The 26,357-nt window shown below is 35.7% G+C and overlaps 1 protein-coding gene across 1 annotated transcript; it reads left to right on the forward strand.

Annotated features, from left to right (window-relative positions):
• The first annotated feature begins 1,075 nt into the window (after positions 1 to 1,075).
• Positions 1,076 to 2,753, forward strand: LOC110102280. Its single transcript, XM_020830550.2, has one exon. The coding sequence runs from the start codon at positions 1,311 to 1,313 to the stop codon at positions 2,712 to 2,714; it is 1,404 nt and encodes a 467-aa protein (XP_020686209.1). The 5' UTR covers positions 1,076 to 1,310; the 3' UTR covers positions 2,715 to 2,753.
• The last annotated feature ends 23,604 nt before the right edge of the window (positions 2,754 to 26,357 follow it).

Genomic DNA, 26,357 nt, shown 5'->3' on the forward strand with positions numbered 1-26,357 from the left:
AGCTTGCTGAAATTGGAGTTTAGATGATCCTGAATTTTAATTTAAAGCCCCCAAATCAGATGCAACATTCATGCTTGATCAAGATTATTTTGTTGACGTATCGATGCTCAAATTCGTTCAAAATAAGCAAGTGGCCTAAATTTTTATTTAAAAAAAAAAAAAAAGTTTGCTGAATTGAAAAAGAAATATCGACATAAAACAATGGAATGAAATGATCCGTTCTTATTTTTCTTCTCAGTCTTGACTATAAATTAAAAATAAAATACTATTTTTTTATGATAATTTGATTTATTTTGGTGGAATTTTGAACATTCATAATAGTATTCTTATAAAAAAGAGAAGGAAAAGACCAAAAAGAAATTCTTTTGTAACATAAGCTTTGTTTGGAATGACTTTCTAACTGGTTCTTAAAATAAGCTTTAAATACAAAATTTTTAATTTTTTTATTAAAAAAGTGCTTTAAGAAGCAGTAAGAAAGTCATTTATTTCATTTGAGACGACTTCTTTTATTACTTTCTAAAATAATTTTATAGCATAAAAATTTATAATTCACAGAATTTTTATACTAAAAAATTGATTTAAAAAGCAATAATAAAGTCATTCCAAAAAAAGCATTAAGATCATCCATCATGGTGATTTATTGTGAGATATTTTATCTTCTGCTTCTCTCTCTACTATTTATTAGGTACCTTTAACATTTTTTTGCTTGATATTTTTGGCTCTCTATTTTTAGCTTTAAAGCTTTATTAGGTACCTCTAACATTTTTTGCTCTGTTATCGGATGACGTAGTGTGTTCTGATCATTCCGTGGCCGCACAGAATAATTTATCCTTCTAGAAATATCTCTATTATCTTTTGAACATATATATTTGTGTATTTTTTTCTTTATTTTGACTTAGTTGAGCTTAATCTCTCATATTTTTCAAAAAAAAAAAAAAAAAATCCTTTGTTTCTTATAAGAGATTGTCAGGGACTAAACCTTGAGATCTCTCCCTCTTCACCATAAACGAGGATTTTATCCATATAAAACTCATTAAGCTCGACAAACAAGCAAGCCATTAATTCAATTCTCCCATCTCAAAGCAATCCTCTCTCTTTCCCGTTAATCCTACTACTACTTACTCGCTTGATCTAATTTTCCATATCATTATTTCCCAATCTTAGCTCTTCAACTCCTTCCTCACCAAGAAGATTTTGCTGTTAACTTTTGCTATTTACCTGTATCAATCAAGCTACTTCAGAGATCTAAAACTTGTTTTGTTTCTTACTTTCTTTCCATTTTGATTGGAAGTTCAAATAATTTAGAAGAAATGAGAAATCTGAACCAGTTCACAAGGTTTGGATTCAAGAATGGAGTTTTTTCCTTCATCTTCCTCCTCTCCATTCTCACACTTTTTCTCAGCATAACCACTCTCTGCATATTCTACCCTCAGAACCCCCTCTCCTTCAGCAACTCATTTGGAGATCAAACTACAGGTCAAGGAGGCTCCATCCAGCTCTTAGACTCCATTATAGAGAAGCTTGTGGATCATATGAGAGCAGTAGAGAATTCAACAATAAGTTCTGGAGAGCATTCTGAGCTCAATGATATGAGGCTCAAGCACACAGCTTTCCTTGCAGAGATTTTAGGCCTTGCAGGATCACTGAAGCTATCACTAACTCGAGAAAAAGAAGATTTTCATCAACAACAAAGAACTCCATCAACAGATACTCATCCTCTGTCAAGAAGCAATGGAAGCCTCGACGAAACCGCCGAGTTCTTCCTCACAGAAGAGATAAGAAAATATATGAAGATTAAGCCCAACAGACTTGGAAAGCAGAATTTCATGGGAGCCAATGGGACCTTCATGAGCATAGGCCATGCCTGCTTCTCACTCAAGGAAGAGCTAGAAGAGTACATGGACTATGATGTTGGAGATTTCTGCAAGGATGATTGGAAACAAGCACAGAGACTAATGGTTCTTGGCTGTGATCCTTTGCCAAGGAGAAGGTGCTTTGCTAGAGCTCCCAAGCTATATTCCAAGCCACTTCCCATCAATGAATCAATTTGGAACCTTCCCGACGACCGAAACGTCCGTTGGAGCGGCTATCGCTGCAAAAACTTCGCCTGCCTCGCCGCGAATCGGACCGGCAAAGGCTTCTTTAAATGCTCAGATTGCTTCAACCTCACTCACCATGAAAGGCTCAGGTGGATGCAGCTTAACACTTCTGATTTTCTCATAGAAGAAGTGTTAAGTATCAAGCAAGGGGAGATCAGAATTGGGTTGGATTTCAGTGTTGGAACAGGAACTTTTGCTGCTAGGATGAAGGAATTTGATGTTACAGTGATTTCTGCTACTATAAATCTGGGTGCTCCATTTAGTGAGATGATTGCTTTGAGAGGATTTGTTCCTCTCTACTTGACCATAAATCAGAGGCTTCCTTTCTTTGATAACACTCTTGACTTGATTCACAGCACCCGATTTCTCGACGGATGGATCGATTTCATCTTGTTGGATTTCGTACTGTACGATTGGGATCGTGTTCTGAGGCCTGGAGGATTATTATGGATTGATAGTTTCTTTTGCAAGAACAAGGACCTGGAAGATTATTTGGATGCTTTTAGGATGTTGAGGTATAAGAAACACAGGTGGGTTGTGGTGCCAAAGTTGGATAAAGATGGAGAGGAGGTTTTCTTCTCTGCCTTGCTGGAGAAGCCACCAAGGCCATTCTGATCATGTAATGTTTTGAGGTTTTGATGGTCATGGTTCTATATCTGTACAAAGTTTGTGATGAGCAGTTGGTCAGGAATGGGACCAATTGTTCTATGCGGACACTGGATGAAGTGAACTATTCAGATTTGCAGCGCTTTTACTATCTTTGGGCGCAACAAAAAGGCAACAAATATTTAATATTTGTTGCGCTTTCGCTCCAGTTTTGCAAAAAAATAATAAAAATACAATCATAATTGAATATTTGCTGTCATTTTATTTTTCAAAAACGTAGCAAAATGACAACAAAATGGCAGCAAATCCAAACGGTTCTGCACAGAATAATTTCTCCAAGAATGGGAGGGATTATTACGTGCGGAATTCGGATGTAAGATGTTCCCGGATTTTGTAATGGTACACAACAAATATATAGTAAATACACAGTTTTGTAAGGAATTGTGTATTTACTATGTACCTTCATAAGTCCGGACGGTCCAAACTCCGCAGAAAATAATCTCTCAAAAAATGGAAGGATGAGTCTCTGTGGATTTATTTTTATTTAAAATGTTTTAAGATTTAGTTTATGAACAAGAGGAATACATAAATGAATTATTGTTATTTAATAAAAGATGCACCATGTTGCCTTCGTAGCAGTGTTGTGAGATAAAGGCTTCATGTTGTTGTCGTAGTATCAAAAAAAAAAAAAGACTTAGTTTGGGATGATTTTTTTACTGCTTCTTGAAGTGGCTTTCTAGTATAAAATTTTATAATTTTTTATTAAAAAGCTATTTTAAGAAGTAGGAAGAAAGTCGTCCCAAACGAAATCTTAGAGTGGGCAATCATTCACATTGGGCTTACGTGTGGTTTGTCTGTGGGTACTAAACTATCTGTCTAGAATGCCATAACAAGATGGTTTAATATTTTAGAAAAGTTTGGGAATTAGTAATGTAGTTGTTGAAAAAATTACGTGAGACTATTGGTTATGAAGATTTCAGACACCGTCAATTCAACCAATCATTTATACGTTGCTCGACTAGATTAATTATTTTGTGCAGATGCCGAACGTTGTTTGGAGACCAATCAGAATACGCCACATCACCCCTGTGCTCGGTACTGTGGCTCGGTACCGCTGACGTGGCGCATTCTGATTGGTCTTCAGACTGCGTTCTACGTCCGGCCTCTACACAGCATAATTTTTAACCCATAATCTTGGAGCAACCTTAGTTAACTTGAAACAAGCTTGCCTTTCTTCCGCTATTGTGATATCATATGAGGAAAACTTTCATGCCATGTTGAAGAGGAATTCTCTTTGAAGGATATGAATCATGCATGATAATTTTTTAGTTTTTTTTTTTTTTCACATAAAAATTTTGATATCTTATTAAGTAGTTTTATCTAAGAGTATAAATATTTGACACGACTCAAAAATCCAACCCGAACCCGACGCAAAAATTCCTGGTTAGGATCAACCCATTTGAGAAACAGGTAGAGTTCGTGTTTAAGATTTTGACCCGTTTGTAAAACCAAGTAGCGTTAACGTTGATCTGGAAACCCGAAACCAGCTCGGGTTGACCCAGGAACCACGTCTGCCGTCTCATCTCGTTGACACCCAACTGCATGAGTGCGACAGTGCGTGACCGCGTTAGACCTCACGAGAGTGCCTAACCGCATCTGACGTCTCGTCACGTGAGAGGCTGAGAGCCAAACGTCATCCTGTGTTGTCGTCCGCCAGCGCTGGACGGGAACATCATCCCGTCCCATGTGGTCTTCCGTTGACGTCATCTGCGTTGGCCAGACCTGCAGGGTTGCACTGCCGTTGTACCTCTGGTCGTCTGTCGACGTCGCCAGTTCGCCTGGCTCAGGTATTGCATACGAATGCACATGATCCTAACCTGTGCAGGCATGGTCCGGTCGGTTCAACCCGGTAACTAAGACGAGTCGAGTCCGGGTTGACAATCCTAACCCATTTGTAAAATCAAGTCATATTATGGTCAACCTGTTTGAACATGGATCAACTCGGGTTGGACCTAAATCCTACTCGTCAACCCATTTTGATACCCCTACTTTTATCCATATATGTTGGTTATTCAAATAAAAATAAGACACAGAACATACTCTATTATAACTAATATTTTAGCACACAACTATTATTATTATTATTATTATTATTATTATTCTTATATGATACGTGTAGAATTTTAATGTTTAAGAACATGCAACAGAAGGAACATTGCTGTTCATTGCATGGTAAAGTTAAATACATTCATTTGAAAATATCTTATATACAGTATCAAAAATAAAAATAAACTACCTTTTCAATCTTGTTAGTACACATGTGTAATTAATTAATTAATCCTGTTATTTTGACATAAATAAGTAGTTTTAGGTTGTAAAATAATTAGTTGTAATCAATTGGAGTTTTATGTAAATGGTACTATAGCAACATGCACGCTTAATAGTGCAGAAGACAACTAATACGGATAAAGGGGACACGAAAAGAATACTGATAAAGCTTATTATATAAAGATTCTGAAGTGAATAGTCACATTTGTTTGCAAAAAAAAATGTTTTTTTTTTTTTTTTTTTTTTTTTTGACAATAATGAGGGGGAAAATAGAAATTTATTTTACATATATTAATTTTTTATTACAGATTGTTTTGCCACATTGCATAAATACCTTATTGATAATTAAAGCTAATTAATATTAAAATATGATGTGAAATAATTTGATTTGTATATTTTTACTGTATCACTAGAACATAAAGGCATGATTTCCTACAGATATTTTTAATAGTAAAGTTTAGGATAATTTTTTTACAACCTTTTAAATCAATCTTTTAGCACATTTTTTTTCAAAAAAAAAAAAAAATTTGAACTAAAAAATTATTTTATAAAGCCTAAGAGTTTCAGAATTCCATGAAGCAGCCTCCACTTGGAAACAAAAATGTAGGAAGAAATAAAAAAGAATCATATTGTACCATAATAATCATTTCCGATTCATGTTATTGGAATTCAAAATTTCAATTGAAATCAACAGAGTAAAAATCAGCTGCTACAGAAGATGAGTATAACTGCTATGAATTCTTGGAGATTCATTCTGCAGAATTTGAAAGGCAGAGCTGAAAAGATTTGTAAAGCCAGAGGATACAGTAGAGATTCATAATTCACATGAAACTTTGATACACTACTATTGTTAGATCGCATGTTCTCGATGAGAACAATTGACGATTGTGTTAGTTAGTTGACAGTCATGGTAAAAATTAACGAATAATCATGATACAAATCATTTAATATATAGAGTTTCTTGTAGTGGCATACAAGTAGGATGCTGTTGTTATATGATATGACTTTGATATATGAGGGAAATGTCAAAAAGGTGTAGTAGTTCATTCCTGCATGTATCCTCCACCAAAATTTGATGAGTATGGGGAACTCATATGTCGGATAGGGGTGTTAATTCGAGTCAACGGGTCGGGTTCTGGTCGAACCCGACTTGACTCGGCCTTAAACGGGTCGACACTAACCCAACCCGGTTTTGCAAACTAGTCAGGATTGTCAACCCATACCTGACCCGTGCGGGTTACCAGGTTGAACTGACTCGACCCGCAAGGGAGGGATAGCGACATTTGGCTCTCCGCTCTCAGGCGAGACGGCGACAGGCCAGCAGAGCGCGGGACGGCGACAGGCATCTTCGACTATACAGCTCGCGGGGGTCAGCAGCAGCTCGCAGTCGTACAACGGTAGCTCGCGGGCATCTTCGACTCTTCGGGCGTTCGGCTTTGCAGCAGCACGGGACAGCGCATCGGCGGCAGCGGCCAACCGGCCGACAGTGATGACAAGACACGACTGAGACGCGAGATGCTAGCACGACTGTGACACGACTGATTAAGTGATTAAAGTGACATCCGGGTCAATTCGGGGCTACCTACGGGTTTTCGGGTCAACCGAAACCTGACCAATTTTTCAAACGGGTCAAAAATTTGAACCCGGACCCGACCTGTTTCACAAACGGATTGAACCAAACCTGAATTTTTTCGGGTCGGGCAATTTTTTGCACCCCTAATGTCGGACAAGCCGGAGAGTGCTCGATGCTAGAGCGTGGGAGCTGACTTTGCACAAAACACGAGAAATTGTGGTGGGGATACATGCACGCTCAACTCCTTTAATATACTGCGATTGTGAAAATTTAAATGCACTTAAGCCCTTGTTATAATCTATTCTCATATAGAGAAGCGTTTTGGCATTCCCTAGATCTTTCATGCCAAACTCTAACAACTATCATTTCAAGTTTTTGACCTTTTGAATGTCAACCCCAATAATTAACATATTATCCACCTACAATAACAGAATAAGACATTCTTTTGTCGTGCACTTACTATAGTAGCAATAATCAACATTCCATTTATGAAAATTGATCTTTTTACTATCTATTCTCATCTGTGAACAACCTGCAAGCAAGTTTGAATCTATAGCTGTGAATATTGCTGCAATGTACTCCCTATAAAAGCACGATGTGATATGTAGCAGCGACTTTGGTTTTAATTGTTTTTCGTCCTTCAAGGTGGTTTCTACTTCTTGTAAAAAAAAAAAAACTTACATGAATGATGGAATAGAATTTAACTTTGATATGCATATTATGTTTTGGTTACTTTATTTTGTTTCAGAGTCATCAAGTTGCCTTCTCTATTTATTCTTGTTACTCCAAATGAGGATGACATATTTGATTTGTAGCCTACAATAAAATAAAAGAAAATTTTCGGCATGAATCATTTTCGTATTTTCAATAAAGCTATAAAAATGGATTCATTTTAATTCCTTTTGCTAATTATACTATAGATGATAAAAAATTAGACGAACCAGATTTATTCACATGATACACAAAACAAAGCCATCTCTAGGATTTTGTCAATCCTTTGGTATATTTTCTCTGTTACCTATCTTTTCTTGATCAGAATGAGACCAAATTTTCTACAGGTTAGATTCATCCAATAAGAACGTTTGTTACACCAGCTTACATAATTTAAATTCTACTTCTGAAGTTTGCAATTTTTTGACACGTTCTGTTCATATTTCTTGCTTAATCCCCAAATTTCTATAGTTTTCCAGACTAAGTAATGAAGCCATAGACAGGACGATTTCTAAAGTACTCTTGTTGGTTGCATGTCGTTCTAATATAGCTTCAGAGTTAGATTTGGTTAGTAGTACTCCTGATTAAGCAGCCATGGATCATTATTAAAATGATTCTCTTCCTCTGAATGCTTCATCTGTTAGGAATTGGCTTTATGTAGCAGCAAAAATATTTTATAATGTGTATATTGAAAGCACAAGCAGCTAAAATAAGTTCCCACTAGAGAAAATCATTCCAAACTGCCTTGTCAGCCACTCTTGTAACAGCCGCAGCATTCCTTACTTCACCAGTAGCAGCACCTGGAGCTTAATTGCCTAAGGGCACTATAGGAACTTCCTCTCATGTCGCTCCTAATATACAAATACAGCTTCCTGTACTAAAATTCAAGCTGCAGAAAATACATTTCTGGTTTTCACTCTGTTTTCCAGTCTCTGCTTTCCTTGCATATTTCCTGCTTGTTCTTCATTTTCATTGCAGGTTTCAACATGGTATCAGAGCATACAACCTAACGGCATCATCTTTGTCCATGGATTCCTCTGTACTAAAGCTCGGTGACCTTTCTATTCCTTCTCAGTTGAAGTTCTGGTGTCAATTATTAAGAACATCGTACATACTCAACTACTAGCCGATAACTATCCTCTGTGGCAATCTCAGATCCTCAAAATTTTCACTCCAAACGGTTTCGACGTCTATCTCAATGGCTCGACACCATGCCCAGCTTCCAAACTTCTCCCCGATACAGGACAAAAAAACCCCCAACCCGAAATATACACCGTGGCTCCTGATAGACCAAAACTTAGCAGCTGCAACGTACTTGACCATTTCTCCATCCATTTTGCCCTATATCCTAAATCTAGAAACCTACCATCTAATTTGGATCACCCTCGAACGCCAACTCCAATCCACAAACCGATTGCGCGTAATCCAGCTTAAGAATAAGCTTCACATAGTTACCATGAAAAATCAGTCCATGATGGATTTACCTAACCACTGCCAAACATTTAGTGGACTACATTATTGCCGCTGTAGGCTCCATAGACATGAAAGATATTATTCTTTACATCTTGAATGGCTTACCGTCAAATTCCCAATCCTTCAAGATAGCTATTCGGACCAAAGTCCATCTGATAAATCTTGAGGACATCTACTCCCTCTTATGTAGTGAGGAAGTAAACTTGGCCACTGAAGCTGCCAAGGAGCTAACCTTAACCGAGCACAACATTCCTGTCTTCAATCGTTGCAGACGTGGCCGGTTCTCTTATGCTCGTGGATGTGGCAGATTCTCTACTCGCCCTCCATATGTTCACAACACAAGCAACCGACCCTCCGTTGAATGCCAAATTTGAGGCAAACACGGCCATTTAGCATTCAATTGTTGGCATCGAGCTAATTTGAACTATGTTCCTCCGCCGCCCTCTACACAGAATGCACTACCACAAGCTCCAATACAGGCGCCCATTCTTCACCTTGGTACTGGGATAGTGGTGCAACGGCTCATCTTACTCCTGATTTGCAATATGTTTATCAACCATCCACATGCAACGGCTCAAACCAAGTTCTTGTTGGAAATGGAAATTCATTGCCTATTCTCTATTTTGGAAATGATCTTCTTCCCACACCCTCACGTAGTCTCGCTTTTTTACCTCTTTTTCACGTTCCTAAACTATCTAATCAACTTCTCCCTGTTTCAAGATTAACCACTGACAATAATTGCATTGTTTCTTTTGATGACAATGGCTACACCATTAAGGATTGGACGAACCTCCACACTCTTCTCTAAGGTCCCTATCGTGATGGCCTCTACCCCATCACACTCCACTCTACGTTCAATTTTGCACCAGATTTAGCTCTTATTGCCTCCACCTCTTCCCTCTGGCATTGAAGATTGGGTCACTCATGTTCTGCTCATCTTCAAGCTATAGCAAAATGTTTTCCTCACTTATGTATCTCCTTTTCTTCTACTACTACCCAATGTAACTTGTGAGCTCTAGCTAAGAGCCACCGTTTATCATTTAGTAAACCTAATACTATTTCTTCTAATCCTCTACGCCTTATTCATGCTGATGTTTGGGGCCCCTCTCTCATCATCTCGAATGATGGATTTAGATTCTACTTAATTTTCATTGACGATTTTTCTCGTTACATATGGTTATATCCCATGAAACAAAAATATGAATCAGCAACTATTTTCATTAACTTCAAAATTTTTGTAGAAAAACAATTTAACGGTTATATTCGCATTCTCCGCACCGATGGCAGTGGAGAATTCATCAACACTTCTCTCAAACAATTTCTTAAAACTCATGGAATACATCACCAATTTACTTGCCCATACAAGCCGCAACAAAATGGCATAGCTAAACGTAAGTATGGCCATTTACTTGACACCATTCGAGCTCTTCTAATTGAATCCCATCTGCCACCCAATTTCAAAGTTGAAGCCGCTCTTACCGCCACACATTTAATTAATCTCTTACCCTCTTCTACTACATTCAACCTCTCACCATATCAACTTCTCCACAATAAACTTCCCAACTACACTCATCTTCACGCGTTCGGTTGTTATTGCTACCCTTGGCTTCGTCCCTACTCAGCCCACAAATTTGCTGCTCGCTCTGCTCCCTACATTTTTCTTGGCTACCCCTCCTCACAAAAAGGCTATCACTGTTACAATCCATCTACTGGCCAAACCTTCATTCCAAGAGACATTATTTTTGATGAATTCACTACCATCCCCGTATCTATTTCCACTCCCACTATCACTCCAACACCTCCTCCCCCAACTAATCCACTTCCACCAGCTACACCACTCCCTACGCCCTCTACAGCCAACTATTCTACCTCAACTCCTACCCAATTAATACATACCTCCACCTCCTCTTCACATTCTTCTTCCCGTAACACCCCAGAACATAATTCTTCTCCCATCTCCGTTCCCTCTACTTCCCATTCATCTACCAACTTCCCTCATAATTCCAGTTCTTCTACAATTACTCCTAGACATCCCATGCTCACAAGTTTTCAGACTGGTCATATTAGACCTCGCCAAATTCTTGATCTTTCTCATACCCTTTCCGACACTCCAACTTGCTTCACATCTGCCATTAAACATCCTGTATGGAGAAAGGCAATTTCTAATGAATTCCATGCTTTATAGTCACAAGGTGCGTGGACTCTGGCGCCCCCTAGCCCCAATCAACATGTCATAAGCATTAAATGGATCTTAAAAATTAAACAACACTCCGATGGCTCTATTGCTAGATACAAAGATAGTTTGGTTGCACTGGGCTACAAACGAGAATACGGTATTGATTATTTGGAGACCTTCAGCCCAGTAGCAAAATCCCCTACCATACGTTTATTTGTTACCGTAGCCCTTCACTTAAGCTGGTCCATCCTTCAGTTGGATGTAGCAAATGCTTTTTTCCATGGTAAACTACATGAAACCATCTTTATGACTCAATCGCAGGGCTTCAAAGACCCACAACATCCTAATTATGTCTGCTTTTGGATGTAGCAAATGCTTTTTTCCATGGTAAAATGTTAGGGTTGTGCCCTAAAGAAATATTATTGTAATATATTTTTTATGAAAATAAATATTGAAAGACAAGTTTAGCATGTTTCGATATTATGATTTGATATAATATTTTTTTGTTCCATGATTATTTATGTAATCATAATTTAGTATATAATTATATACAAGAGAATTGAATTATGGATAATAATCAAAATAAGTTCATAATTATTAATTATACTTGGAATCTATAATTAAATATTATTAATACGGTCCATCAATATTAAGAATGGAATAATCTTATTAGGATTATTCGATATGAAGATAATAAGGATGAAGGTACTTTATATAATATGATTATATAGAACTTGACCAGATAAATTTTGAATTCTCTAATAAATTCTATTTTAATTATAGAAAATTTAAAATTAATCATAAAAATGATCATATATAAAACAATCTTAATCTTGAGTTATTAATAAACTCTTATTTGTGATATTTAATTTTTTGATTTACTCGGAAATAGTTTGGAAGAAATAAACTCAATCCTTGTATTTCAGAAACACAATGAAACAAATGGCTGGGAATGTTAATATACAGATATGGAATTCATTCATTTCAGTTTTGAAAGTTAGAAAATTAGTTTCCTTGAATAATTAATTCAGAACTTGAACAATTGAGCGCTCAAATTTTGTGACTAGGTCACAAAGTTTATTGTTCATTAAAGAATTAATTGGAATTCAAGGATCAAGATATAATTAGTGAGGTGACAAAATTACCTAGCTCTAATTATGAACTTTTTATGGAGGATTATTTTATATGTAATGATTAAATCAATGGACGATTCAATTTTTTAATTGAGTAAATTATACTATAATTTCAAGAGTGCAATTTCTTATTTATAGTGAAATAATATTGAAATTAATAATTTTGATTTATTAATTTAAGAGTTAAATTAATAATTAAATTTATTGGAGCTGATATAGGTCCATAGGTCCCTTCTTCATCATCTAAGCTCTATTATATATTGAACACTAAGAATTTGACATAATAAAAATGTTAATTATGATCACATTAGTGACATATTTCTGATCACTTTTTAATTTTATATTTCATGAAGATAATGATGACTCATCATTAATATTTTCTTAATATTAAAAGATAACGATAAGATTGATGACAAGTCATGACGTGTCATGATAATTATCATCAAATATATTTTAATATTAAAAAGATAAAGATAAAATTAATGATAAGTTTGATGATGTGTCATAATGCATCATGATAATTATCATTTTAATATTTATTAAAAATGCTTCATGAAATACTAAGAGGTGCTTATGAAAAGATGTGAACTTTTCTTATAAATAAGAATTAAGTTCTACATGAAAATGATGATGATACATAATTCCTTCATGAGAGATGGAAGAATATGTATGAGAAGAATGTTGCTCTCATTATCTTTTCTTTTTGAAGGATTAAATTGTGTGATAGAACACAAATTAGATTCAAAAGAAAAAATGTTCATCAATAATTAATTGATTGTGCCCACTCAACTAAAATATATTTTGTGGGGTGATTAGAAGAAGAAGGCTTACGGTCTCAATCAACGTTTTCGACGAAGAAGATCTCAAATCTCAATATAATAATTCGGTAAAGCTTTCTTCATTTCATATTATAAAGTTATTATTAAGAAAATTAATATTGAGAATGTCTTAATTTAATTTCTAAAAATTTTGATTTTTATTTCCGTATTTTATATTATGATATAAAAATTCCAACAATTGGTATTAGAGCCAGAGTTTATTACTGAATAAATCTTTCTGATTTATTAAAATTCTTATTTTATATGATAAAATTAAGCTTACTTTATAATCATTTTGTTCATAAGATGAAAAATGATTAAATGTTATAATTTTAATAGTTATGTAATTTATATAATATTCTTTTATAAAATAAAGTATTTCTTATGAGATATTTTTTATGCAAAAGATATTTAAAAAATGTTTATGTATTTTTTTTAAGCCAAGAAAATTTGAAGTATATTTTGAATTTACTTTAGTAATATTGTTCTTGAAAATTTCATGATTTAATCATGAATTTTTTTCTATATTTTATAAGATAAAATAAATAATGAGTGGGAGCAGATTTTATGAAAATAAAATCTGTGGTCTCCATTATTAATTCAACACCGTGAGTTTTAACTGGCGCCTAGCAACGCATAGATTTTGTTTCCCTACGGAAGGTGTTCATTTAATTCAATAACAAGGTTGATTTCTTTTATATAAATCTTTTAAGATATATTTTTAAAATTGACCTATCATACGACAGCAATTTTAATTTAAATTTTAGAAAATTATAATAATGGGTCACACTCATAAAGATATATATTAAATGTGTTAATTATATCTTGACCAAATAAACGGTTATTAATAAGTAAAAATAAATATGAGATATTTATGATTTTATTTATTAAATGATAAAGTATCAATTTAATTTTATAATAATATGACTGACCCTACGGCAGCATATTATTGATAAAATTAATATAATTGTGGCATTAATAATTTTTTTAAATTTGTTTAAAAGCATAGATCATGTGTATATGAATCATGCTGATATATGCCAAATTTTAAATGATATGTCATGCTAATTTTTAAAATATGTTTATTTATTTATTTCAGTTATCATGACGAATCTCATTCTCACAATCTTATCAAATGAAAAGTTAATTGAGAAAATTTTGTGAAATGGAAAAGAAATATGAACCTTGTACTGATTTGTGAAAATCATAAGTTTATTTTAAATGAGGAATGTCCTCCACTTCCTACTGCTAATGCTTCTCGTACTGTACGAGATGCCTATGAAAAATGGATTGACTCAAATAACAAAGCAAGGTGTTATCTCCTTGCTAGCATGTCTGACGTGCTAAGATCGCAACATGAAAATATGATAACTGCATATGAGATTATAGAATCTCTCCAATCCATATTTGGGCAACCTTCTGAACAAGCTTGTCATGAAGCTATCAAAACAGTTATGAATTCTAAAATGAAAGCAAATGTCTCAGTTCAAGAACATGTTCTCAAAATGATAAATTATACTCATGAAGTTGAGATTAATGGAGCAATCATTGATGAGGGAACTCAAGTGGGGATGATTTTAGAAATTTTATCCTCGCGATTTCTGCAATTCAAGAGCAATTACTTTATGAATCATTTAAAGTATAATCTTACTGAATTGCTAAATGAGCTTCAAACTTTTGAATCAATTTCAAAAGAAAAAAAGCCAGAATCAAATGTTGCTGAAGTTTATCATTCTTCTACTTATAAGAACAATAAGAAAAAGAAGAAAGATAAAAACATAAAATTCATAAAAAAAGCAAGGGCAACAAGAATAAAAGCAATAAAAAGAACAAAATCTCTAAAAAGGAACCCAAAGAAAAATGTTTTTATTGTGGGATCGAAGGACATTGAAAGCGAAACTGCAATAAGTATCTTGTGGAGCTAAAAGAGAAGAAGAAAGAAAAGCAAGATAAATTTAATTTACTAGTTCTTAAAATATGTTTAGTTGAAAATGATTTATCATCATGGATAGTTGATTCAGGTGCAACTGATCATGTATGTTCTTCATTGCAGATGCTTAGTTCTTGGAGGAGACTTGCTAGTGAAGAACATGTTATGAGAGTAGGGACAGGAAGTACTATATCAGCTCAAGTAGTGGGAGCCGTTAGGCTTGAATTTGAAAATAAATATCTAGTGTTGAATAATGTTTATTTTATTCCAGGGTTTTCTAGAAATATTGTGTCTATTTCAAAGTTGTTTGAACAATATTTTGGACTCTCTTTTTATAATAATGAGATTGTTATTTCTAAAAATTGTTTGAATATTTGTCCTACAATAATGGAAAATGAACTCTTTATGTTAAAGCCCACTAGAAACACACTGCTTAATACTGAAATATTCAAAGTTGAAAAAGCTAAACAAAAATGGCAAAAGATTTCATATGAAGATAACACATATCTATGACATCTTAGACTTGATCATATAAACTTAAATAGGATTGAAAGACTAGTAAAGGATGATCCTTTAAGAGAACTGACAGTCGAAACTCTACCAATCTGTGAATCTTGATTAGAAGGAAAAATGACTAAGAGAACTTTTTATGGAAAAAGTGAAACAGCAAAAGAAACCCTTGAACTTATACATTCAAATGTTTGTGGACCATTTAATATACAAGCAAGAGGTGGTTATGAATATTTTGTCATTTTTATTAATGACTATTCAAGATATGGTTATGTTTATTTAATGACAAGAAAATCTGAAACTTTTCGAAAGTTTAAAGAATTTCGTGCTGAAGTTGAAAATCAATTAAGCAAGTCATTAAAAATACTTCGATCAGATCGTGGTGGTGAGTACTTAAATACAGAATTCAAAAATTATTTAATTGAAAATGGAATTGTATCTCAACTCACTGCATCTGCAACTCCACAACAAAATGGTGTTGCTGAAAGAAGAAATCGAACATTGCTCGATATGGTTAGGTCTATGTTAAGTTACTCGTCCTTACCAAATTCATTTTGGGGATATGCAATACAAACTGCTATGTATATTTTGAATATTGTACCTTCAAAATCAGTACATAAGACACCTTTAGAATTATGGAGTGGGAGTAAACCTAGTTTACGACACATCCGTATATGGGGATGTCCGGCACATGTATTAAAGACAAAAACTAATAAGTTGGAATCACGTTCAGAAGTATGCATTTTTGTCGGATATCCAAAAGGTATAAGAGGTTTGTTTTATAATTCTCAAAAAAAGAAAGTATTTGTATCGACAAATGTTACTTTTCTTGAACATGAATATATGAAAGATTTCAAATCTCGGAGTAAAGTGTTACTCAAAGAATTTCTAAATGAACTAATCACAAAAGATATGGACATTATTGTTGAAAGTCAACAAAAGGAAACCACCATTCTAAATCAAGAACATTTATTGCCTCGTCGTAGTGGGAGAGTTATTAGATTATCCTCTCAATATAATATTAATGGAGAAGCATATATTATCGCATCTGATGATGACAATGATGATCCATTAACATATAAACTAGAATTAGAGGATCCTGATAAAGAAAAATGGTTAGACACCATGAAACTTGAAATATATTCGATGTATTTCAATTCTGTTTGGGAACTTGTGGATCTTCCTAGCAAGATAAGAACTATAGGATGTAAATTGATATATAAGAGAAAAAGAAGTGCTAATGGAAAAGTTGAGACTTATAAAACAAGGCTAGTGACAAAAGGATACAATCAAAAGGAGGGTATTGATTTTGATGAAATTTTCTCTCCTGTTGCTATGCTTAAATCTATACGTATAATTTTATCCATTGCTGCATATTATGACTATGAAATTTGGCAAATGGATGTCAAGACGGCTTTTTTGAATGGCTATCTTGAAGAAAGAATTTATATGAAACAGCCAGAAGGTTTCATAATAGAAGGTCAAGAGCAAAAAGTTTGCAAACTACAAAGATCTATATACAGACTTAAGCAAGCTTCAAGGTCATGGAATATAAGATTTGATGAAGCAATTAAATCTTATGGATTTGATCAAAGTTTAAATGAACCTTTTTTTTATTTTTTTTAAAGCTTAAATAAACCTTCTGTTTACAAGTACTTTAAATATCAAATAATTGTGTTCTTAATTCTTTATGTAGATGATATTCTACTTATTAGAAATAATATTGAATTATTATTTGACGTAAAGAAATGACTGACCAAACAATTTCAAATGAAATATTTGGGAGAGGCAAGTTTTATACTTGGGATAAAACTAATAAGAGATCACAAAAATAAAACATTAGCACTTTCTCGAGCATCCTATATTGAGAAGATTCTTATAAGATTTGATATGCAAAACTCCAAGAAAGGAAATATGCCTTCACGTCATGGAGTTTATCTTTCTAAAAAGCAATGTCCTCAAACACAACAAGAAAAAGATGATATGCTACAAGTGCCTTATGCATCAGCAGTTGGTAGTCTAATTTATGCAATGTTGCGTACAAGGCCAGACATTTGTTATTTTGTAGGCATAATCAGTAGATATCAATCTAACCCAGGAAGATTTCATTGGGTGGCAGTTAAGCATATACTTAAATATCTCAGAAGAATTAAAGAATATATGCTTGTGTATTCTGGAAGTGATTTGATCCCTAAAGGATACACTGATGCTGACTTTCAATCAGATAGAGATGAAAGTAAATCCACATCTGGCTCGATATTTATTTTAGGAGGTGGAGCCATAGTTTGGAGAAGTATAAAGCAATCATGTATTTCTGACTCAACTATGGAAGCTGAATATGTGGCTGCTGCAGAAGCGGCTAAAGAAGCAGTTTGGCTCCGTAATTTTCTAATAGAATTGGAAGTTGTTCCAAATTTAGAAAAACCTCTAACACTATTTTGTGATAATAGTGCGGCTATATCAAATACAAAAGAAGCCAGAAATCATAAAAGAGCAAAACATATATATATAAAATATCATTTGATAAGAGAGATTGTGAAAGAGGGTAAAGTATCAGTACAGAAGATAACATCACAAGAGAATATTGCTGATCCTTTTACCAAGACACTGCCTGAAAGAATTTTTCAGAAACATGTACAAGAAATGGGATTGAGAAAGATGTCTCATTTGCTTTAGGGCAAGTGAGAGTTTGTTAGGGTTGTGCCCTAAAGAAATATTATTATAATATATTTTCTACGAAAATAAATATTTAAAGACAAATTTAGCATGTTTCGATATTATCATTTGATATAATATTTTTTTGTTCCATGATTATATATGTGACCATAATTTAGTATATAATTATATACAAGAGGATTGAATTATGGATAATAATCAAAACAAGTTCATAATTATTAATTATAGTTGGAATCTATGATTAAATATTATTAGTACGGTCCATCAACATTAAGAATGGAATAATCTTATCCGGATTATTCGATATGGAGATATTAAGGATGGAGGTACTTTATATAATATGATTATATAGAACTGGACCAGATAAATTTTGAATTCTCTAATAAATTCTGTTTTAATTATAGAGAATTTAAAATTAATCATAAAGATGATCATATATAAAACAATCTTAATCCTGAGTTATTAATAAACTCCTATTTGTGATATTTAGTTTTTTTATTTACTCAAAATAGTTTGGAAGAAATAAACTCAATCCTTGTATTTCAGAAACACAATGAAACAAATGGCTGGGAATGTTAATATACAGATATGGAATCCATTCCTTTCAATTTTGAAAGTTAGAAAATTAGTTCCCTTGAATAATTAATTCAGAACTTGAACAATTGAGCGCTCAAATTTTGTGACTAGATCATAAAGTTTATTGTTCATTAGAGAATTAATTGGAATTCAAGGATTAAGATATAATTAGTGAGGTGACAGAATTACCTAGCTCTAATTATGAACTTTTTATGGAGGATTATTTTATATGTAATGATTAAATCAATGGACGATTCAATTTTTTAATTGAGTAAATTATACTATAATTTCAAGAGTGCAATTTCATATTTATAGTGGAATAATATTGAAATTAATAATTTTGATTTATTAATTGAAGAGTTAAATTAATAATCAAATTTATTGGAGCTGGAATTATAGATCCATAGGTTCCTTCTTCATCACCTAAGCTCTATTATATATTGAACACTAAGAATGTGACATAATATAAATGTTAATTATGATCACATTAGTAACATATTTATGATCACCTTTTTAATTTTATATTATAAAGTTATTTATTAAGAAAATTAATATTGAGAATGTCTTAATTTAATTTTCTAAAAATTCTGATTTTTATTTCCGCATTTTATATTATGATATAAAAATTTCAACATAAACTACATTAAACCATCTTTATGACTCAATCGCAGGGCTTCAAAGACCCACAACATCCTAATTATGTCTGCTTAAATATACAAGGCACTATATGGACTGAAACAAGCTCCTTGGCAATGGTTTGCAACACTCTCGTCATACCTGCAACAACAGGGATTTCACAACAGCTCTACCGATAAATCCTTAATGCTTCTCAATCATCAAGATGTCTGAATTTACATCCTTATAAACGTTGATGATATCTTAATCCCAGCCAATAATCAGTCAGCCATTTCCAATGTTCTCCAACAACTCAACTCTCGTTTTAACATCCACAACTTGGGGCCTATCTCTCACTTTATCAACATTGATGTATATTCTTTCTCCACTACTTAGGAGGATAATGAGTGTGTTATGTTGTGATAAAGCAGGCTTTTTCCTATGCTTACTCTGATTCCATGAAGATTGCCTTTGGCTAGGTAAACTTGTAAAGCTAATAAAAAAACACTACAAAAAAACTGCTCATTACCAGCAATAATTTCCAGCGGTTTTGATCTATTTTCCAGTGTTTTGAAAAATTTCCGGGGGTTTTCCGGCCGTTTATAAACTGCATAGGAAATGCTAATCGACGACCAATTTCCGGCGGCAAAAGTTTCTAGCAGTTTTTTGGCAGCTAAACAGTCGAAAATTAATGAACCCAAAACCACAGATAAACGACCGGAAAATTCCGATACAAAAATCGCCGAGGACCACCGGTTTATTATTGGCGGTAAAAACCGCCGGTTAGCCCCCAGATATTACTGGCGGCAAAACAAAAAAATCGGCGGCAACTTCACGCAAATTTTTAGCCGCCGGAAACATATAGCATTTACAAAAAAAATTGATAGCCATCTCTTTATCCACACAAATTTTTACAATTACCTGCACGCAGTTCAAAACATATATAAAACACTTTTGACCATATACATCCACAATAAACAAAACAGTTCTTCAAACTAATAACATTACATATGAAATATATAAAGTGCATATGTTCCAAATAAAAACAAACAGTTCTTCAAACAAATAACAATGCATATGTTCCACAATCAACATAATAGATGTTCCAAATACACCAAACAATTCTTCAAACAAATAACAATAGTAAAAAATATAAAATAACCAAGGTACATCCTCTTGCAAATGTACACGAGAACATTCATGACTAAAACAAAAATTAAGGAGATGCAAGTAAATTACTTTCTGGTATAGCGGTCAAACGCGAGTGAGGGCGTCGGTGGCGAGGGCATGGGCAGCGTTCGACGAGCCAGAGTTCTATTGACGGACTGAACGACCGCCGTTCGGCGAGGGCGCGGACGTCTGGATGAAAGAAAACGAAAAAAAATACCGGCAGTATTTCTAGTGGTTTATCATTTAATACCGGCAGTTGAACTGCCGGTTAATAGTGGCAGTCAAACTACCGGTTTAACTGTCAGAAGTACCGTCGGTATTCAGCGAATTTTTTATAATGGAAGATACAGTAGCAGAGAAGTATTGTATTAGTGTAGAAACCCATATGTATTAACATCTTGTTCATGCAAATACAATGTTTATATAGAGCTGTGTTGAACACGTGTAAGGTTGTGATAACACATGTTTGTTAAGTGTGAATGGTAGATGGCTTGTTTAGTCCGTTACTGTCAGAGCCGTTCTCAGTGTTAGTGGAATCTTGTGCTTTTAGGGTTCCATGTTAAAAAATGGTCTTTATCTTGAAGGGATCTATTTTTAATGCCATAAGAGCGAACAACGAACCTAAAGAACTTCCCAAAAGAAACTCCAAAAGCATATTTCAACAAATTAATCTAGTGGAAATCCTGATGCAAATGCTCAAAGGTGGCCTAGAAGTTCAAAAATATGGCCTTACTATCTCCCAACCTCACCCTCTCAACAATTTCACCAATACTCCTCTCCCTTACAGCCAAGATATTTGATTTCCTCAACCAAATACCCATTATGAGGCCTCTGTGTCAACTATTCTCCCTTTGCAAATCAAGTTGTAATAAACAACTTCCTCATCTACCTTATTCTATCAATAAGATAACCATCAATAAGCCTTTCACAAATATCCTTGTTGCGTCCAGGAGTATTCGCGGCGGTGGAGAAATATAAAGTTTATCGTTTTAGCGTTGTACGAAAATCCGGCACGCAATCAGATAAGTAGAGAGGGTCTAGCATTTATGAGACACCAAGATTTTTACGTGGAAAACCCTGAAAAAAGGGGAAAAACCACGGGGCCTAGCCCAGTTTGAACAAATCCACTAGTATTTGCAGTCGATTACAAATGAGGCCCTTCCTTGGGAGAAGGCCTTAACTTGATGTACATCTTATAGAGTACTTTACATGACGTAAATATAGAGAGTTACTATTGACATGTCCGTTTAGTCAGCAGGGCTGTAATAAGTAGGAGACCTGAGGTCTGGACGACCGTTGTCTGGTGATGTAGGTCGGAAAGACTATAGTCTGCAGGCGACGTAAGTTTGGAGGACCGTAGTCGGCGGGCGACAGAGGTCGGAAAGACTGTAGTCGGCGGGCAACATAAGTCTGGAGGACCGTAGTCGGCAGGCGACGGAGGTCGAAAGAACTGTATTTGGCTGGCGACGGAGGTCGGAAGGCTTGTAGTTGCCTTGCGAGGGAGGTTGGAAAGACTGTGTCTGACAATGAAGGTCAGAAGAACGGCGTCAGGTAGAAGTCTAACCATGGAAGGAAATCCATCTTCGCATAGACGTCTAGAGGAGTCCGATAACCGGTAGAAGTCCGGCATCGGATCGGGTATTCGGGTGCGCGCGAGGGCTGTTTTTGGGGCGGATCGCTCTGTTTCGCGGCTGCACCGCCAATGTGGGCCCCACAAACCGAGAAAAATCTGTTTTTTTTTTCTATTTTTGGGTCCAAAAAATTCCGAAAAAATTCCAAAAAATTCTGAAAAATTCGAAAAAAAAATTTAAAAAATTGGGGATTTCAAAAATTGGAATAACTTCCCCTCATTCTCTCCAAAACCTAAAAATAGGCCTCCTAAGCTTTTAGAAAACTTGTACCTTCTCTTTCTTTCTCCCTCTGGCTCTTTGGTGGCTGAGGCTTCCGCTATTTTATAGTAGGAAACTTCCCCTGCTCGAATTAGCGCCCCTCCTCGCGTGTAGAAGCTTACGGGATTTCTTCCTCTCCCTCCGGCTTACTAACGGTTGAGGCTTCCGTTATTTGCGAGTTGGAATTTTTCCAGCTTGAATTAGCGCCCCTCCTCGCGTACAGAAGCTTACGGGATTTCTTTCTCTCCCTCCGGCTTACTGACGGTTGAGGCTTCCATTTTTTGCGAGTTGGAATTTTTTCCTGCTCAAATTAGCGCCCCTCCTCGCGTGCAGAAGCTTACGGGATTTCTTCCTCTCCCTCCGGCTTTCTGAAGGTTGAGGCTTCCGTTATTTGTGAGTTGAAATTTTTTCCTGCTCGAATTAGCGCCCCTCCTCGCGTGCAGAAGCTTACAGGATTTCTTCCTCTCCCTTCGGCTTTCTAACGGTTGAGGCTTCCATTATTTGTGAGCAGGAAATTTCTCCTGCTCGAATTAGCGCCCCTCCTCGCGTGCAGGAGCTTACGGGATTTCTTCTCCATTTGAGCGGAAGTTTGCTGGAGATGGACGATCGAGTTGAAGCCCATTAGCACTCAACCATCGAGTGTGGAGCCAAAGGAGAGAGTTCGAGGGTTCGTTGCGAGTAGCAGTCGAGCGAGAAGCCGATGACGTGTAGTAGTCCGCTGACGAGCAGGAGTCCGACGACAAGAAGAAGTCTGACGTCGGGTAGAAGTTATGGCCTTGGGCAGAAGACCGATGAAAGTTCGTCGACGAGCAAAAGTCCGACGACGAGTAGAAGTCTTCTGACGAGTCCGCTTACGAGCAGAAGTCTGACGACAAGGAGAAGTCCGACGTCGGGTAGAAGTACGGCCTTGGGCAGAAGACCGATGAAAGTTCATCGACGAGCAGAAGTCCGACAACGAGAAGAAGTCTGCTAACGAGCAGAAATCCGACGACAAGGAGAAGTCCGACGTCAGGTAGAAGTACAACGTCGGGTAGAAGACCGACGAAATCACGAAAGTTCGTCGACGAGCAGAAGTCCGACGACGAGTAGAAGTCCGCTGACGATCAGAAGTCCGACGATAAGGAGAAGTCCGATGTCAGGTAGAAGTCCTATCTGAAGTTGTATGTCAGAATATTTGTTCTATAACATTAACATGTGTGGAAGAGGTCGAGAGAATCCACTAAGGATATAAGACCTATCTGAGGCTGTATGTCAGAACATTTGTTCGATGACATTAACCTGTGTGGAAGAGGTCGAGAGAATCCACCAAGGATGTGAGACATTTCTGAGGTTGGATGTCGGAGCCTTTGCTCGACGACATTAACCTGTGTGGAAGAGGTCGAGAGAATCCACCGAGGATGTAAGATCTATCCGATGTTGTAAGTCAGAACATTTGTTCGATGACATTAACCTGTGTGGAAGAGGTCGAGAGAATCCACCAAGGATGTGAGACCTTTCCGAGGTTGTATGTCAGAGCCTTTTCTCGACGACGTTAAACTATGTGGAAGAAGTCGAGAGAATCCACTAAGGATGTAAGATCTATCCGAGGTTGTATGTCAGAACATTTGTTCAATGACATTAACCTGTGTGGAAAAGGTCGAGAGAATCCACCAAGGATGTGAGACCTTTCTGAGGTTGTATGTCGGAGCATTTTCTCGACGACGTTAACCTGTGTGGAAAAGGTCGAGAGAATCCACCAAGGATGTGAGACCTTTTCGAGGTTGTATGTCGGAGCATTTTTTCGACGACGTTAACCTGTGTGGAAGAGGTCAAATCGAATCCCCCTGGGATTGATTTTGCTTTGATTAGGAGAGGGCGAACGCCGCGTATATCCTGAATCAAAGGTGAAGAATGTTCTATCTTTAGACCGTTACTGCCTTTTTGAGTTTGAGATTAAGACTTTGTCCAAGGAGTAGAAGCCCAGCAGGGGACTATATAAGGCTTGTAATTGATTGGAAGTATCCTTGAATGTCGCTGAGATTTTCCCAAAATATCATCTTGATATAGAAAGCATCGGAGGATCTTTTTGACCATAATTGGGGTCAAAGTTGCCCCCCAGTCCGCATCTGATACAACAATGACTGATGTTAGGAAGTTGATAAGAGCGATATTTTGAGATTGGAGCAAAAGTTGCCCCCCCCCCCAGTCGGGAATCACGTTCCCACAGACGGCGCCAAACTGTTGCGTCGAGGAGTATTCGCGGCGATGGAGCAATATAAAGTTTATCGTCTTAGCGTTGTACGAAAATCCAGCACGCAATCAGATAAGTAGAGAGGGTCTAGCATTTATGAGACACCAAGATTTTTACGTGGAAAACCCCTGAAAAAGGGGAAAAACCATGGGGCCTAGCCCAGTTTGATCAAATCCACTAGTATTTGCAGTATATTACAAATGAGGCCCTTCCTTGGTCGAGGAGGAGCTTCTTCCTTCTCCTCCTCCTCTTCTTCTTCTCTCTCTTCCCTTGAGTCCCCTTTGTATAGAATGAGGGCTCTATTTATAATTTTTCTGGAGTGGCATAGCCCGTAAATAGGCGTGAGATCATGGGCGAATTGGGAGTGGTTTGAATGGACGGCCGATATCGAATCCTTTGATCATGCACCGTTCGTTGGATATTTAAAGGCCTTAATGATGTCGAAATTCGGCGATCTTGGGCTCGTTGGATTCGTCTCGTCGAGCCGTTCGATTCGAGTATAATCTCGTCAAAATCGGAGACCGTTTGTTAACTCAAATTGCTGTTTGAACCTTCTGACAGCGCTTCGGGTCCTTGATTCGAACTCATTTGGACTCGGATTGAGTTGAATTTGGTGTCGTTGGGTTCGTATTCCGAGACGCTCAGTTTGACTATAAGCTCGCTGAAATCGGAGTTCAGGTGCTCCCGAATTTAATTTTTGAAGTTTCTGGCTAGCTTTTTGCCTCGAGATTCTTGCCCGATCAAGATAATTTTTTCATGACGTATCAATCCTAATCGAAAGAAGCACCTTTAAGCTGGGCCAAAATGACGGTGAATTGCCCCTAATAATTGAAAAAAAAAATCAAAGTTGACCTAGATATATCAATATCTAAATTTATAGAGACTTTTAAATTAGCATATCTTCTAACTATTTGGCGGGATACCAATTCTAAATTCTCATTCTCCTCTAATATTACTGATTAATCCAATCACATCATGGTTGACGTCGGTGCACATCATCAATGACATTATTGCTGTAAACTAATTCCCAATCTCGTCATTTGGAGAATAAAAAAGAAAATTTCAACCACTAACCTGTCTTTCTCCCCACACGAGCAAAAGGGTAAGCCAAATAACTTCCCCGCCCCTTCGGAAACTGGCTTCCATGCCCTTCTGATGTGAACTGCGGCTTGTGATTTCCTCAATAAAGCAAGTATCCAGCTTGATCCCTCTCCAACTGCATTTATCGTTTGTGTTCTCAGTCGCTGCTTTCTTCTTCCTCGCTTCAGGAATACAAAGCTTCTTTGAAACGCAGTCTCTGATCGATCGTCGGGAAATTTGTTTCGCGCCATCTTCGCCTCGAGCTGATCGTCAGACTCTCCAAGCGGTAAGCGATCTCAAATGCTTCGATATTGACATCTGCAGATTCTATCTTTATTGACCTTTTTATTTCACTATGTTTTTTAATTAAAAATTTACTCTAGAAATGAAAAAAATTAATCTCAAGTATATGATATAAAATATATAAGCTTTATTTAATTATATTATTTATCAACAAAAAAAAATCCTCTTAGATGTTTATATATTTATTATATAAAATAAAAAGATATTTTAAATTTGATTTATACGTATTAAATAAAAAAAATTAAATATATATAATCTTATCAACCAACAAATACTATTTGATCATTAATTAGTTTAATAATATTTTTATAAGAATTTTTTTATGATAAACTATAAAAATAAAATGTGCAGAATATTTAAAATCTAATATTTAATTTAAAAAATTGAATTGTAGTTATTTGCAAATTTATTTTTGGTAACATCATTAGAAATCTATCTGATCAAACTGAATTTTCCATGTT

This window comes from Dendrobium catenatum, unplaced genomic scaffold, assembly GCF_001605985.2.
Source record: "Dendrobium catenatum unplaced genomic scaffold, ASM160598v2 fragScaff_scaffold_130, whole genome shotgun sequence".
NCBI classification, from domain to species: domain Eukaryota; kingdom Viridiplantae; phylum Streptophyta; class Magnoliopsida; order Asparagales; family Orchidaceae; genus Dendrobium; species Dendrobium catenatum.